The 15,385-nt window shown below is 38.0% G+C and overlaps 1 protein-coding gene across 1 annotated transcript in view; it reads left to right on the top strand.

Annotated features, from left to right (window-relative positions):
* Nucleotides 1-14,193, top strand: part of LOC115214524 (eukaryotic translation initiation factor 3 subunit B) — a 33,046-nt gene extending 18,853 nt beyond the window's left edge. The window contains exons 8-17 of the mRNA XM_029783725.2: nt 3,234-3,300; nt 4,138-4,184; nt 6,020-6,260; nt 6,949-7,021; nt 8,318-8,440; nt 9,851-9,929; nt 11,842-11,980; nt 12,168-12,371; nt 13,058-13,166; nt 13,445-14,193. Coding sequence (XP_029639585.1) covers nt 3,234-3,300; nt 4,138-4,184; nt 6,020-6,260; nt 6,949-7,021; nt 8,318-8,440; nt 9,851-9,929; nt 11,842-11,980; nt 12,168-12,371; nt 13,058-13,166; nt 13,445-13,539 — 1,177 coding nt within the window. The 3' untranslated portion in view covers nt 13,540-14,193. The remainder of the gene's footprint in view (nt 1-3,233; nt 3,301-4,137; nt 4,185-6,019; nt 6,261-6,948; nt 7,022-8,317; nt 8,441-9,850; nt 9,930-11,841; nt 11,981-12,167; nt 12,372-13,057; nt 13,167-13,444) is intronic.
* Nucleotides 14,194-15,385: the final 1,192 nt, after the last annotated feature.

Below are 15,385 nucleotides of genomic sequence, written 5' to 3'. Positions count from 1 at the left end.
CAGTAGTATAAGTGTGTGTGCTGAGAATGGGTGGTAGTTGAATCATAAAGAGACTCTGGAAGAAGTAGTAGGTTGTGTTAGTGTATTTGGACCTTGTAGGCAACAAATAAAGGCTTCTGACAAGTGATGGTATACTGTACAACATTGAATAAGCAAGCATTTAAATAACCATCTCTCTCTCTCTCATCTACATAATTGCCATTATTCTCATTTGTTAACCCTTTCGTTTCTATATTTCTGACCAAAATACACCCCTCATGAGTTTCAATTAAATTCTAAAATAATCATGAATTTAGGCTTGTTTCATTAAATAACTGTAACTTTTTTACTTATCAACATATTGTGATATTTGGAACATAATTGAAGAAAGGGTTCTTAATCAGTTCTATTGCATAACTTTTGTCTCAAAGTGACTTTGATTACAGGTAAATCCAGGTAAATTGAGCAAAAGATAAAAATATTAAAATTTTGTTTAAACATCACCATAGAAAATGAATCATCAGCTAATATTCAAATGGGTATCCAACAAAATTTTGATAAAAAAGAATTGAGCACATCACTAGATCATCAGTTGAATTTAATGCACAACAGGTGTACCATAAAGGTGGAATAAAGTGAAATACTGGAATCCACCGCAAGTTTGACCGAACTTAAGAAATCGGTCAAAAAATAATATACGGCCCTGGTTATGGTATGGAAGTGATAAATTCCAGACCACATTGTTCTCTAGGCCATGTTGACTAACATTATTTTCCCTGTATAAAAACCAAATCCACACAGTACCCAGTATTTACTTCACAAATTTTCCGAAATTTGATCCCCCATTTTGTGTTTGTTTACAATCTGCGTAAATTTGTTTCCACATTGATCGCTTCAAACAATAACTTCCAGACCACATCGTACCCTAAGCCATGCTCACTAACATTAGTTTCCCTGTATAAAAACTAAATCCACACAGTACCCAGTATTTGCTTCACAAATTTTCCAAACTTTGATCCCCGATTTTGTGTTTGTTTACATTCTGCGTAACAGTCTGCTTCCACTGTGATCGCTCCAAACAAGCATACTGTAAAAAATAAAAGTCTAATGGTTTCGCTTCCTAAGAAAGACTATAGATAAACTCTCCTCAGAAAAATTGCTAATAAAAACATTTTTAAAGTTTTTTTACTTCATTCCGATGTAAAATCGTCTTTGCTGTTGCCATCGCCAATTTGCTTCTTCGGAATCGCTGCTTTTGATTAATGGATAAAAAAATATCCTATTATTTTGTACACCACATGCTTTAAGACCTCATTCATTCTTTTTCTTGATATCTCCCTATTTTCCGTTGAAAAAGCTTTAAATTCGGAATCAATGCTTGATAACATGAAACTCCTATCCATTTTCAAAGTTGAAGAAAAATCGATGCCGAAAAAAATGTGGAAAAAAATCTCCCAAAATTCAGGGAATTAAAATTACACATCGATCGTTGTACAAAACTGTGGATGAACTGTTTACGAAGTATAATCACATGTTTTCACGAATGTACTAACGAGATTTGCTCTGATATTCTCATTTAAATATGAAGTAATTACAGGCGGGTTTGGGCGGCTTGGTCACATGAACCAAAACTTTTTTCGGGCGGTTTGGTAACGAAAGGGTTAACCTGTTTCGTTCCAACCTACCTGAAACCACGCAATGTTCTGTGATAAAACCTTGCGTCAAAGTAATCTAAATCAAAACCTTTCATAAAAATTTATGTTCCAAATACCAAGTTAATAACTGTTCCTCATCATCATCGTTTAACATCTGCTTTCCATGCAGGCATAGGTAGGATGGTTTGACAGGAACTGAACAGGCAGAAGACTGCACCAGACTTTTGTATCTGTTTTGGCATGGTTTTACGGTTGGATGCCTTTCCTAACACCAACCACCCCACAGAGTGGACAATGCTTTTTATGTGACACCAACACAAGCGGTCAGTTTTGGTATGGGTTTTTACAGCTGGATGTCTTTCCAAATGCCAACCACTTTATAGTGTGGACTGGATGTTTTTTTACATGGCACCAGCACTGACAGGGTTACCAAGTAACTTGCAAGTTACTAATTTCTACATAATTCTCCAAATCAATCAAAACAAAGGCAATGTATTTCAGAAGAAATATGGTTAACAAGAGTCTGTCTCTGTGATTAATACCTCCTACAGAACTGGTGTGTGCCAATGAATGTAGCTGCTGTTCAAAGAATTGTTTGATTTTTACCTACTTTATTGTTCTGTGCGATGCATTGCACTCACAAACTGCACAGTCCCTTCTCACTCCTAAGACAGTAGGTTATTGCCATGTTCATCAACTTAGATGCATCTCAATTTTGGCACGTCTTTTCTTGAATCACTACTTGCTTTATTAACCTAAACCTTTATAAGACACTTTTTGAATTCCTGAGACGTTTTGGAGGGTAAAAGTACAATTTATAATCAGTTAACATGGTAGATCAGTGGTTAGTCCTTTAGCTTTTAAACCAATCTTATCCAGCCAAAATGTTTTATGTGTTCTAGGTTCAAACTGGCCTGATCTAGTCTCTGACATCTACTCTACAATATCATTCTAACAATAAAGTCACATCAAAATCTCAAAGTTACAAGATATTGCATGATTAATTCAAAGCAGTATGAATAAATGAGCATTGCTTTCAGAGAGTAATCTGAATGCTAAATAGTTAAACACTGCCTGCCAGGAGTTTTGAGAGGATTTACTCTTATGAGCTGCATCTATCCTCATCAGAAACCTAACTGGAAGTTGTTGGTAGAATTCATTCCCTCTCTCTCTCTCTCTTTCGGAGAGGCACTGATCACCCACACGCACACATATACACACGGCAGTAATTTCCGCCTACTGAATTCAATCACAGAGCTTCAGTCGGCTCGGGGCTATAGTAGAAGACACCTGCCCAAAGTGCCACGCAGTGTGACTGAACCCAAAGTGCCACGTAGCTAGGAAGCAAGCTCCCTAACCACACATATTTGGGAGAAACAGTCACATCGGATTAGATATATATCAGTTAATAGCTCAGTTTTCAGGTTGTTTCTTGGAAATCCCTTAAACCTTTTCTGTTAATTGTCCTAAGTAGAAGTATTAATGAAGGGTTTAGATGTACATAAATTAGTGTAATGATTATTACTTTCAACTCGTCTATTTCTCTCACCTCTTTAATTGTTGTGAACTGAACTTCAATCTCCTTATTTTTCCTTTCAGGTGGAATAAGACAGGTGAATATTTTGCCAGGCTTGGAACTGATGCACTCAGTGTGTATGAAACACCTGTAAGTATTTAACTTTTCATCAAATATTGATTGAATTTCCAAAGGCTATAAAATTAGGGTACAGCTCAGTTGTTTCTCATGGCATTGAGTCAAATATTTTAACACTGAGCATTGTTCTTCATGCGACCAGCATTTATGAGTATTTCCGTGAACCATTGTATTTATCACTATCACTATGCATTTATATTTGATTCTCCTGTCTCAACCATGGCAAGAGCAGTGCAGTGTATTGTGAAGTTGCCTCCCATACTTTCATGCATAAGATTAACAGTCTTCGTAGACATTCCACTGTTATTACCCTGCACACAAAAGAAGTAGGGTATTGTAGTTGTCGTTCGTCTTTGTTTTTGCAAATTTGCTGGAAAACGGCTGAGCGGATTTTCACCAAATTTGGCAGAAATACTATCAGTTTCCAGGCCCCTCGCAGACCCCCTAGATTGGGTAGACTAATGGGATTGGCTTAGTTGTTATTTTCTTAATCCCATGGTCTTTCTGCCTTCAGGCTTCTGCCATTCTACATTCTTCTGTTTAACCATAATCTTTAACTTCAAACCAAAGCAACACTCCAATTTAATTTATCCTCATTACATTACTACATAATAACCAACTCCAAAAGCGCTGGAAACAATCTGGTTAAATACTCTTGTTGCTACCGGTATTAGAATCACTGTACACAAAATGAGGTATGGATGTTAAAAGACAATGATGATGACAGCTACTTCTGTTGTTACTTTATAACAGTCTGAATAATTATATATCATTGATTTCTTATAAATAATTAATTCTCTAAATTTTGCCATGCACATTGATTATTGCTATATTGTTTATTTCTTTCAGTCTTTTGGTTTACTTGAAAAGAAAAGTTTGAAACTACCTGGCATCAAGTAAGCTATTGTTCTTTTTGGTTATATATTATCATTAACCGTCATTGTTGTTGCCTACAGTGTAACTATGGGTGTGCGTTTCAAATATTGCATCACACATACATGTATGTATGTGTATTCTTTTACTTGTTTCAGTCATTTGACTGTGACCATGCTAGAGCACCACCTTTAGTCGAACAAATTGACCAGGGGACTTATTCTTTGTAAGCCTAGTACTTATTCTATCGGTCTCTTTTGCCAAACTGCTAAGTGACTGGGACACAAACACACCGACATCGGTTACCAAGCGATGGCGGGGGAACAAACACACATACATATATATATATATATATATATATATACAACAGGCTTCTTTCAGTTTCCAAATCCACTCACAAGGCTTTGGGTGGCCCAAGGCTATAGTAGAAGACGCTTGCTCAAGGTGCCACACAGTGGGACTGAACCCGGAACTATGTGGTTGGGAAGCAAGCTTCTTACTACACAGCCACTCCTGTGTATATGTTTATATATCTTTGATTGAAGTCTCTCCTGCAATACCCTGCTGTCTTTAAGATAATTTGTTATCCCTCTTTTCGTAAAAGAATTGTCACCATTCAAATCCTACAAAGCTTTGCTTTATTATTTATCCCTCAGATACTGGTTTTGTGTCTAAGTTAAACACCATTAGGGTGGAGGTATTTCATGTCCCTTTGTATTTTAGGTTTACACTCCACTGCTTTGCTTTCTATTTTTCACATCTGTTTATGTACACGTAACAAACACCATCCGATCGTGGCCGTTTGCCAGCCTCATCTGGCACCTATGTCGGTGGCACATAAAAACACCATCCGAGCGTGGCCGTCTGCCAGCCTCGTCTGGCACCTGTGTCGGTGGCACATAAAATCACCCACTACACTCTCGGAGTGGTTGGCGTTAGGAAGGGCATCCAGCTGTAGAAACACTGCCAGATCTGACTGGACTGGTGCAGCTTTCGGACTCCCCAGACCCCAGTTGAACCGTCCAACCCATGCTAGCATGGAAAGCGGACGTTAAATGATGATGATTATGATAACTAATTCTGCAACAGATTTGGGTTGGGATTTTAACGAAATGACTTGGAGTAATTATCTTTATGTTCTGAGTTGAATGAAATCTGGCCAGATTCAATTTTGCTTTTCATCCTTCTAGTATAAATTGAATAAGTAATAATCTGGCAGTGAATTTCGTATATTCAGTTATATCTCCTGTCAACTGTAGCCTTGTGCCCAAGTTAAAAGTAAGGACTGTGGTTAGTTGGCAACTGGTAACCCATCAGGCAAAATGCTTTGCGGTATTTAATTGGGTTCTGAATTGAAATCCTGTGATAATCGTCCTTTGCTCTTTATTTTGCTGCATTCATAATTTATAAGTACCACCCAAATATTGGAGTTAATATTTATCAGCTGTACCTTATCTAAAATATGTAGTATTGTGTTTGGCTTAGAAATCATTCATCATCATCATCGTTTAACGTCTGCTTTCCATGCTAGCATGGGTTGGACGGTTCAACTGGGGTCTGGGAAGCCCGAAGGCTGCACCAGGCCAGTCAGATCTGGCAGTGTTTCTACAGCTGGATGCCCTTCCGAACGCCAACCACTCCGTGAGTGTAGTGGGTGCTTTTTACGTGCCACCGACACAGGTGCCAGACGAGGCTAGCGAACGGCCATGCTCGGATGGTGCTTTTTACGTGCCACTGGCACGGAGGCCAGACGAGGCTGGCAACGGCCACAATCGGAATTATTATTAAAATAGGCAACTTTTTTTTTTGTTTTGTTTTCTCATTTCTTTACTAATCTTTTTGTCTTTACTCCATTTAGGGATTTCACCTGGTCTCCAACAGACAACATCATTGCCTACTGGATGCCAGAACAGCAGAATGTTCCAGCTCGGGTGGTGTTAATTAGTATACCAAATCGAACAGAACTATGCAAGAAAAACTTATTCAATGTAGCGGATTGTAAGATGCATTGGCAGAAATTGGGAGATTATTTATGTGTCAAGGTTGACCGTTATACTAAAGCTAAGAAAGTGGAAGAAAAAGACCAGTACAAATACAGAGTAAGTGCCAATAAAGATACTTTATATTTTTACTATTATTACTTCTCACACACCCTGCCCCAACAAACCAATCTTCTGCGTCTCTTCTTTTCCTCCTCCAGTCACTATACCTACCTCTCACTCCTCAGTCCTGTCCCTCTATCATTGCTATGTGTAACTTTGTATTTCCTTTGCTGCAGTGCACATGTTCGTTTCTTCATTCCTGATCTCTCTCTCTCCTTCTCCCTCTCCGTCTCTCAGGTCAGGTAACCTTGTACCTCTTCTACAGCAAGACACCTGTTTCTGCCTCTCTGTTTCACTATTACCTGTCATCATTTGACACAAGATCACCTCCCCTCTCAAAAGATTTTTGTCTTGCAGGTTACTTGGTGACCCTGTCAGTGCAGGTGCCACTTCAAAAGCATCCAGTCCACACCAGAGTGGTTGGTGTTAGGAAGGGCATCCAGCTGTAAAAATCCTACCAAAACAATTGCAGAAGTCTGGTGCAGGCTTCTGCCTAGCTGACTCCTGTCAAACCATCCCACCCATGCCAGCATGGAAAGCGGACATTAAACGATGATAATAATGTTTATATTTCTACTGTGGCTATATAGCGTGATATTGTTGTGTTCTTAATGTTGGTTCTTTAAATGTGACATCAACCAGGCAATAGTACTAATATATTTGTATTCATCTCTTTACTTTCCAGGGAATCTCTTATAACTTTGAAGTGTTCAGGATTCGTGAGAAACAGATCCCTGTTGATAAAATTGAAATCAAAGGTACCTCATAATTGACTCTTTTCTTATTAAATCATTGACATATATCACTGTTATCTACCCCTTCTCCTTGTCTCTCTACCTCTCTCCCTTCTCTTCCTAATTCTATGTTCTCGTGTGAATCATAATTATTACCATATTTTAATGTGTATAAGGAACCCGTTTTTGTCAAAAATTAGGTTAAAAAAAATATAGGAGTTTCTTATACATAGATTGTATTATAATCCCTTACAAAACTCTTTTTCCAAATTTTAAGCCCAAAAATTAAGGGGGTCTCTCATACACATTAAAATATGGTACTTCTGGACAATTTTATCAATGTTACTAGCCAACAGAAGTGATTAAAATTGTAGACATGTGGATGGCTGTGTGGAAAAAAAAAAGTTTGCTTGGCAACCATGTGGTTATAGGTTCAATCCCATGTTGCAGTACTACGGCAAAGTGCCTTCTGGTGACCAGTGCTTTATGAATTTTGTAGATGGAAAGCCCATCGTATAGATGTGTGTGAATGTGTTTAAGAGAAAAACGGCCATGGGTTAGCAGTAGGGAGGGCATCCAACAGTAAAAATACTGTAACTGTATATAATTGTTTAACGCTTGCTAGCATGAGAAAATGGATGTAAAAACAAACAAATGCGACGACGTGGTTTATGTCACATTTGTATCATGATCCTACTTGAGAATTACTTTGTTTGCACTTGAATTATTCAGCTGCATTCCACTCTAACTCAGTGAGTGAAGTCATCCACTTGATCAAACAACTAGACAAGGCATGGGGAGACTGGCCTAATGGACTTTATGAAAGGCATAACAATGAAAAATTACTTTGAATTTTTTTTTTTTTTTTTTTTTTTTTTTTTAGTAGTGCAACCCACCTTATGGTGAGTCATGTCTTATGTAACCTACTTCCTATAAAAAAATTTAAAAAAGGTTCCCCATACTTGATGTAGTCACTCATATGATGAAATCAATGGGAGGAGTTATTACGTTGTATATATTAGTATCAACATGCAATGGTGACTTCTGTAGAAATAGTAATCAAAAAGAAAATGGAGATTTTGAATTGAAATTTTTTCAAATATATGATGGTTGATGTGTTTGCTTGACCATTTGTCAAAAGTTGTAACCAAAACAAAGGTAAAAGAATATTGTTTTTTGAAAAGGTCTACTAATATTAGCACTTCATATATTAGCTTTGTTTTAGTTGATATAAATGGTTGAATGTTAAAGTGAATCAAAGTGTTGTTCATGTTAAATCATATGTATTTCATATTTTCTCTGTCTTTCTCTTGATTTCAGAAAGTATAATTGCATTTGCTTGGGAACCCAACGGAAGTAAATTTGCTTACATCCATGGCGAGGTCCCTCGGATATCAGTCACATTCTGTAATATTCGACCTGGGGGTAAAGTGGAAGCTTTAAGTGAGTAATTTTTTTTTATATTGTTATTATTATTATTTCTAAGGCGGCAAGCTGGCAGAATTGTTAGTGCGCCAGGCAAAACGCTTAGTGGTATTTCACCTGTCTTTACCTTCTGAGTTCAAATTCCGCTGAGGTCGAGTTTGCCTTTCATCCTTTCGGTGTTGATGAATTAGGTACCAGTTGCGTGCTGGGATTGATCTAATCGACTATCTCCTTTACCCCAAATTTCAGGCCTTGTGCCTATTGTAGAAAGGATTATTATTATTTAGGATGGTGGTGTGACAAATAAAATACTCTGTGGTATTTCTTCAAGCTATTTGCATTCTGAGTTCAAATCCTGCTGTAATAATCTTTTCTTTTTCCCCCCACAGGGATTGATAAAGAACTAGTATATTAGTTTGGTCGATGGCATCAACTAATCCATCCCCTCAAAATTGTTTGCCTTGTGCCTAAATTAGAAACAACCATTATTGTTGATATTGTTGCTGGGGGCCAGCTGGCAAAATCATGAGCTAATCAGACAAAATGCTCAACAGCATTTCTTCAAGCTCTTTACGTTCTTAGTTCAAGCTTTGCTACGGTCAGCCTTGCTTTCATCCTCTCAGGATTGATGAAATAGGTACCAGTTGAACACTGAAGTCAGTATAATTTACTTACCCCTCCTTTAAAATTGCTGGCCTTGTGCCAAAATTTGAAACAACATTGTTGCTGAAGGTGGCAACCAACACAGTAAAGCTTCAATTTTTCCTTTTCTTCCTTCTGGTGTGTTATGCCTGTGTGAGAAATTATTGATAGTGTTCTGCAAGTTTTTCACTGTGATCAGATATATTTCTCTCCAAATATGGTTATTGCTTAGTTGTTCTTGTAAAATATGCTGGGCTGCTTACCTTGGAGTCATGAGTTCATCACAGTAGTTATGTTACATCATTGGGTGTAAAACATGACTATTTGTCCGGTTACAAAAAAAACTACCCTACAGTTAAGAAATTAACAGAAAAGTTGTCCATCAATGCAAACTACCAACAAAAATGTTTTTTCACTCCATAATCAGTATGTTATGTGAATAGTAAATTTTTTATACTTAACATAGTGTATTTTTATAAAGTGCTTAATTTGATATACTTATGTAGTGAGGAACCGACAACCTTAATATATTATTATTATTTTAATAATTACACATGATAAGTTGTATTGTAAATACTGGGCTTAATTTTAATATAATTTAGAAATATGATTGTGCATAGTGTCCATAGCCAGAGAATTCTTATTGAAGCTTAGAACAAATTTCTTCTTTGAATTATGTAATACTGATGCAATTGTATGGAGCTCCGCTTGTGTATCGTTCTTATTTATAATCAGTTCATTTAATTTTGCTTATTTATTGTTTCTTTCTTCCTTGACTTACCATAGAAACACTTGAGAAGCGACAAGCCAACCATCTATTTTGGAGCCCAACAGGGCAGTTTATTGTGCTAGCTGGACTTAGGAGGTTAGTATCTTACACAGTTAACTCCTGTCTTTGTAAGTAGTAGCATGCACATGTGTGTGAGTGAGTGTGTACAGGTGTGGTAAGAAGTGGGTTCACTCCTGCGTGAAATCTCGGGCAAGTGTCTTTTATATCCCTGGGTTGACCAAGACCTTGTCAGTGAATTTGGTAGAAGGAAGCTATGCATGTGTTACTGTCTCCTTGCCATGACATTCTTAACCTTCCATGGAAATGTGTCTGGTCTTTATGAAATATTACTTTACTTGGAAACGAGACAGTTGGTGACAAAAAAGGAAATTTTGGCCATAGAAAATCCACCTCAGCAAATTCGATTTCACATATGCAAGCATGGAAGAGTGGATGTTAAAACGATGACAACGGTATATATATATATAAATACACTGGTATTTCGAGTGGCTGTGTGGTAAGTAGCTCGTTTACCAACCACATGGTTCCGGGTTCAGTACCACTGCATGGCACCTTGGGCAAGTGTCTTCTACTATAGCCTCAAACCGACCAAAGCCTTGTGAGTGGATTTGGTAGACGGAAACTGAAAGAAGCCTGTCGTACACACGCATATATATATATATATGTGTGTGTCTGTGTTTGTCCCCCTAGCATTGCTTGACAACCGATGCTGGTGTGTTTATGTCCCCGTTACTTAGCGGTTCGGCAAAAGAGACCGATAGAATAAGTACTGGGCTTACAAAAGAATAAGTTCCGGGGTCGAGTTGCTCGATTAAAGGTGGTGCTCCAGCATGGTCGCAGTCAAATGACTGAAACAAGTAAAAGAGAATATATATATATATTAAAGGCGGTGCCCCAGCATGGCCACAGCTCATGGGCTGAAACTAGAATCAATCATATTCTTTCATTAACTGTGCCATTTTAGAGCGCTGCTATAACCAGGCTGAATATGTGTTCAAGCATGATTGCTATCCATTTGGTTTCTGGTTCATTTCACTGCGTGGTACCTTTTGAATAGAATTTGGTAGATGGAATTTTACATGATCCTGCCAAGTGTTCTGAAATCGATACCATTTGATCAATGGTGACATTAACATTTCTTGCAAATAGTATGTCCTGTAGCTTGCTCAGTGAAATAAAAAATGAGGATTGGTGGCAGGAAGGACTTAAAATTCTGCCTCACTGAGTCCAATACATGCTAGCATAGGAAAAGCAGATATTTAAAAAAAAAGAGCTATGATGATGATATAGGATAATATAGTTCTATTTATAAGCATAGACTACATAATTGTAGTCAGTCATGCATACTGAAATATAAATAAACTATACATTAATTGTATTACAAATATGGTTAGATTACAGGCTGTTACAAATATTCATTGTCAGCGAAGTAATAGAATGTAGTTTTTTTTTTTTTTTTTGTTAGAGTGGAAACTAATCCACTCTGTAAGGGCTCCAACATTAGTCCCTTCACATAATATTTTTATTGAAAGTAATTTTGTTAATTTCATTTGTGTGAATGTATCAAGCTGTTGCCTTTGTTACATTTATGACCAATGTCACTTTGAAGTCGATTCTAAATACAATTCTTTGAAAAATACTTTTAAGAGAATTGAATGGAATTTTCCTGATAGTCATATAGATGTCTCTTAAGTCGCTTTTGCTGAACCACTAAGTTACTGAGATGAAGACATACATACAAGTTTGTTTCAGTTTCCATCCACCAAATCCACCCAGACGGCTTTGGTCAGCCCAAGGCTGTAGAAGACACGTGCCCAACCAGGAACCATGTGGTTGGGAAGCAAGCTTCTTACCACACAGCCATGCCTAGCCATCCCAGCATGGAATTGGATGTTAAATGATGGTGTTGAGATATATATATATATAGCATAGATATGTGTAGGTAGTGATGTATTGATCAGTGTCACCTCTTTCTCTTTCTCTACAGCTTGAATGGCATCTTGGAGTTCATTGACACTAATGACATGACTGTGATGGCTCTCACGGAGCACTTCATGTCTACCGACGTGGAGTGGGATCCAACCGGTCGATATGTTATCTCTGGCGTCAGTTGGTGGGGACATAAAGTAAGTCATTGTCTCACTCCATCTCTCTCTCTCTCCCTCCCTCTCTCATGTATTCTTCCTCTACTTCCTGATGTCATCTTGATGGGTGTTACTGGGATCACTGATCAAGATCTTTAAATTCTTAAATATTAGCAATTATTATCATAATCATCATCACCCTCATTAAATTTTGTTTTGTATGTTTCAGGTGGACAATGCCTATTGGGTTTGGACATTCCAGGGAAGACTTCTGCAGAAGCAGTCCCTGGATAGGTTCTGTCAGCTGCAGTGGCGACCCCGGCCCGCAAGCCTTTTGACAAAGGATCAACTTAAAGATATTAAGAAGAATATGAAGAAATATTCCACACAGTTTGAAATTAAGGATAAGATGAGCCAAACAAAGGCCTCAAAGGTTTGTAACTCTTTGCTGACTGAAACTCTCCTTCTGTTTAATGTACTTAACTTTGGTGATAAAACTGACAGGGCATGGAAATTTGTAGTTATTTGCTGTGTGCAATTGCTTAGGATTTCAGTAGTTCAAAGTTCAGTTTACTATATTGCTAAAGTATGTTTGTTTATTTCATTCGTCACATTTCCAGTTCGTTATTGTAACACCTTACCAGTTAATTATTATGTCAGTGCATATGCTGTTGCAAAAGTGTGTATGTGGATATGGATGTCGTCATTTAACGTCATCTTCCATGCTGACATGCATTTGACAGTTGGACAGGAGCTGGCAAATCAGAGCTGCACCAGGCTCCATTCTCTGCTCTGGCATGGTTTCTTCAGTTGGATGCCTTTCTTAATGCCAACCACTTTATAAAGTGTACTGGGTGCTTTTTATGTGCACACCAACACTTATGTATATGTAGGTATGTTTGTGGAAAATTTATAATGAACTTTTACCCTGCTGCATTAATGATAGGTATGGTGTATATGTCTTCTCAATGCTTTCTGTCTTACTATACAGATTATCTAAAAGTATTGTCCATTGTGTAACTGATAAATTTGGTATTTGTGCTCTTGTATATTTACGGGATCCATGATGATTGTGTATGAGCTAGATATCACAATAACCTTATTATTCTTCCTTTGTAGGAGATGATTGAGAAACGGCGCAAGATGCTGACTGACTTCCGGCAATATCGTGCTGACAAGGAACAAGAGTACGCTCAATACCGAGAGAGAAGAATAACTCTTAGAGATGGTAAGTTGGTTTGTTAGTTTGACGAGGTGGGTCTGCTTGCTTTGCCACTGCAGGCCTCCACTAGTTTGTTTGACTTTTCATTTTATACACTTTTTGATAAAAATATAATTTGATATATTTGTAATGATAAGTGCTCTTATACTTAATCAATTACGTATTCTTCCTGCAAATAATGTATTTGTAATCTGGGTTCCATTGATGCGCCCATTACTCATTTCTACCTCACTTTGATGCTCTTGGTGTCTAATATCTCATATTTATTTGTTTTGCTATTTCAGGCCATGATACAGACTCTCAGGCCAACAACCCAGACAACTACATTGACGAGACTATTGAATTCCTGTTGAGTGTTGAGGAAATTGTTCTCGAGTAATCCACTTCCGGCAGAAGAAACACTTATTTTTTTTTTTTTGGTTTTTTTTAAAACTCATTCACACGCCACATTATTATTATTATTATTGTTTTATTATCTTTTTTCCCCCCCTGTTAGAATTATTTTTAATGCCATCAGACAAGCTTGACTTCCAGAAATAGATTGTCACTGCTAATCAGATGATGACGACAGCACTCTCTTCGACTGTCTCTTTCTTATCCACTTCTTTGTCTGCTCCCCGTGTCATGGCGGTACCCAGGGTAGGGTCCAACCGCACCACCTGCAGGTGTTTGTTTCAACAAGGAACAACTGTGAAGATGACAGCAGCAGTACCACTGGTTTCAATGTCGTCTAGAATTCTGTTGTGTGTCTCTTGTTCGTCATCCATAGCAGCCATTGTCTCAAAGTTGTTGCAGTTGTCTGGACATGGTCTTAGTGGACTGTTACCTCCTAATGCCACGCTGATTCACTACACTGCTCTGTCCCTCAATCTGCTATTCGGACACTTCTCCGGGCTCTTCCCAGCCCCATTCCGGTTATGGAACTGCCATCTAGACTTTGCTGAAAACATTGACCATTTTCTTTGTTCTAGCTATACATTTGGTGGGTTGGACGGGTGGGATGTGGTGGAAATAAAGCTCCTAATTACTTGTACACGTGTCTTTTGTATTTCTCTTTCCAAACTCAAGTGATTGTTCTGAAAAGATGTGTGGAAGTTCAACTGTGGGTTATAACTGATCCTGCAGGCCTGCAATCGAAACCTTTCTAATCACAGCCTTTTATTCAAGCATAATATCTCGAACATTTTCTTTTCTTTGTGAAACTTGATAAAAATTGGGCTGCTATTTCTAGCAGCCCAATTAGATACTGCTTCATTGATAGGTCGTTTTGGTGGTTAATAATAAATATTTAAATGAGGAAATTATTATTTCTAGATCTCCCTGTTCGAAAATAGAACACAGATTATGTGTCATAGCCAGCTGAAGACAATGTTTTCTAGAGCTAAATAACAGTAACAGTCATCCCAACCGGGACTGCCACATTATGTTGGCAAATAATCTTTACAATAAATATTTATATACACACAAACATGTATGCAAGTGTGTTGATACTGCTGTACACTGGTACAGTCACACATGTTCACATACGTATTTGTACACGCCTAGAATACCTTCCAGCAAACATTGACGCACACTTGTCAGGGGCATAGACAAACACAGATTAATGTACAAGTTAACTACCTATCTTTAGTGCTAGTTTTTCTTTGTTTCCTGATAATAATAGTTATATATTTATATGCATCAGAAGCAGTTCAGAATGGCATTCTTTATATCCTACTTAACATAGATATACTGTAAGGAAGCCATTGCTATGCATCTTGTATAGGCATATAGTTGTAAAAAGCAGAGTTGTATCAGTAGCAGACTGAAAGTGTCCAGCCAAGTTTTGCATCTTCTGATATAGGTGCAGGAGTGGCTGTGGTAAGTAGCTTGCTTACCAACCACATGGTTCCGGGTTCAGTCCCACTGCGTGGCACCTTGGGTGTGTGTCTTCTACTATTGCCTTGGGCCGACCGAAGCCTTGTGAGTGGTTTGGTAGACGGAAACTGAAAGAAGCCCATCGTATATATATATATATGTGTGTGTGTTTGTGTATCTATGTTTGTCCCCACCAACATCGCTTGACAACCGATGCTGGTGTGTTTACGTCTCCGTAACTTAGCGGTTTGGCAAAAGAGATCCGATAGAATAAGTACCAGGCTCACAAAGAATATGTCCCGGGGTCAATTTGCTCGACTAAAGGCGGTGCTCCAGCATGGCTGCAGTCAAATAACTGAAACGAGTAA

The sequence above is a fragment of the Octopus sinensis genome, linkage group LG7 (genome assembly GCF_006345805.1).
Source record: "Octopus sinensis linkage group LG7, ASM634580v1, whole genome shotgun sequence".
Lineage (NCBI taxonomy): Eukaryota > Metazoa > Mollusca > Cephalopoda > Octopoda > Octopodidae > Octopus > Octopus sinensis.
This window is presented reverse-complemented; position numbering and strand designations above follow the sequence as displayed.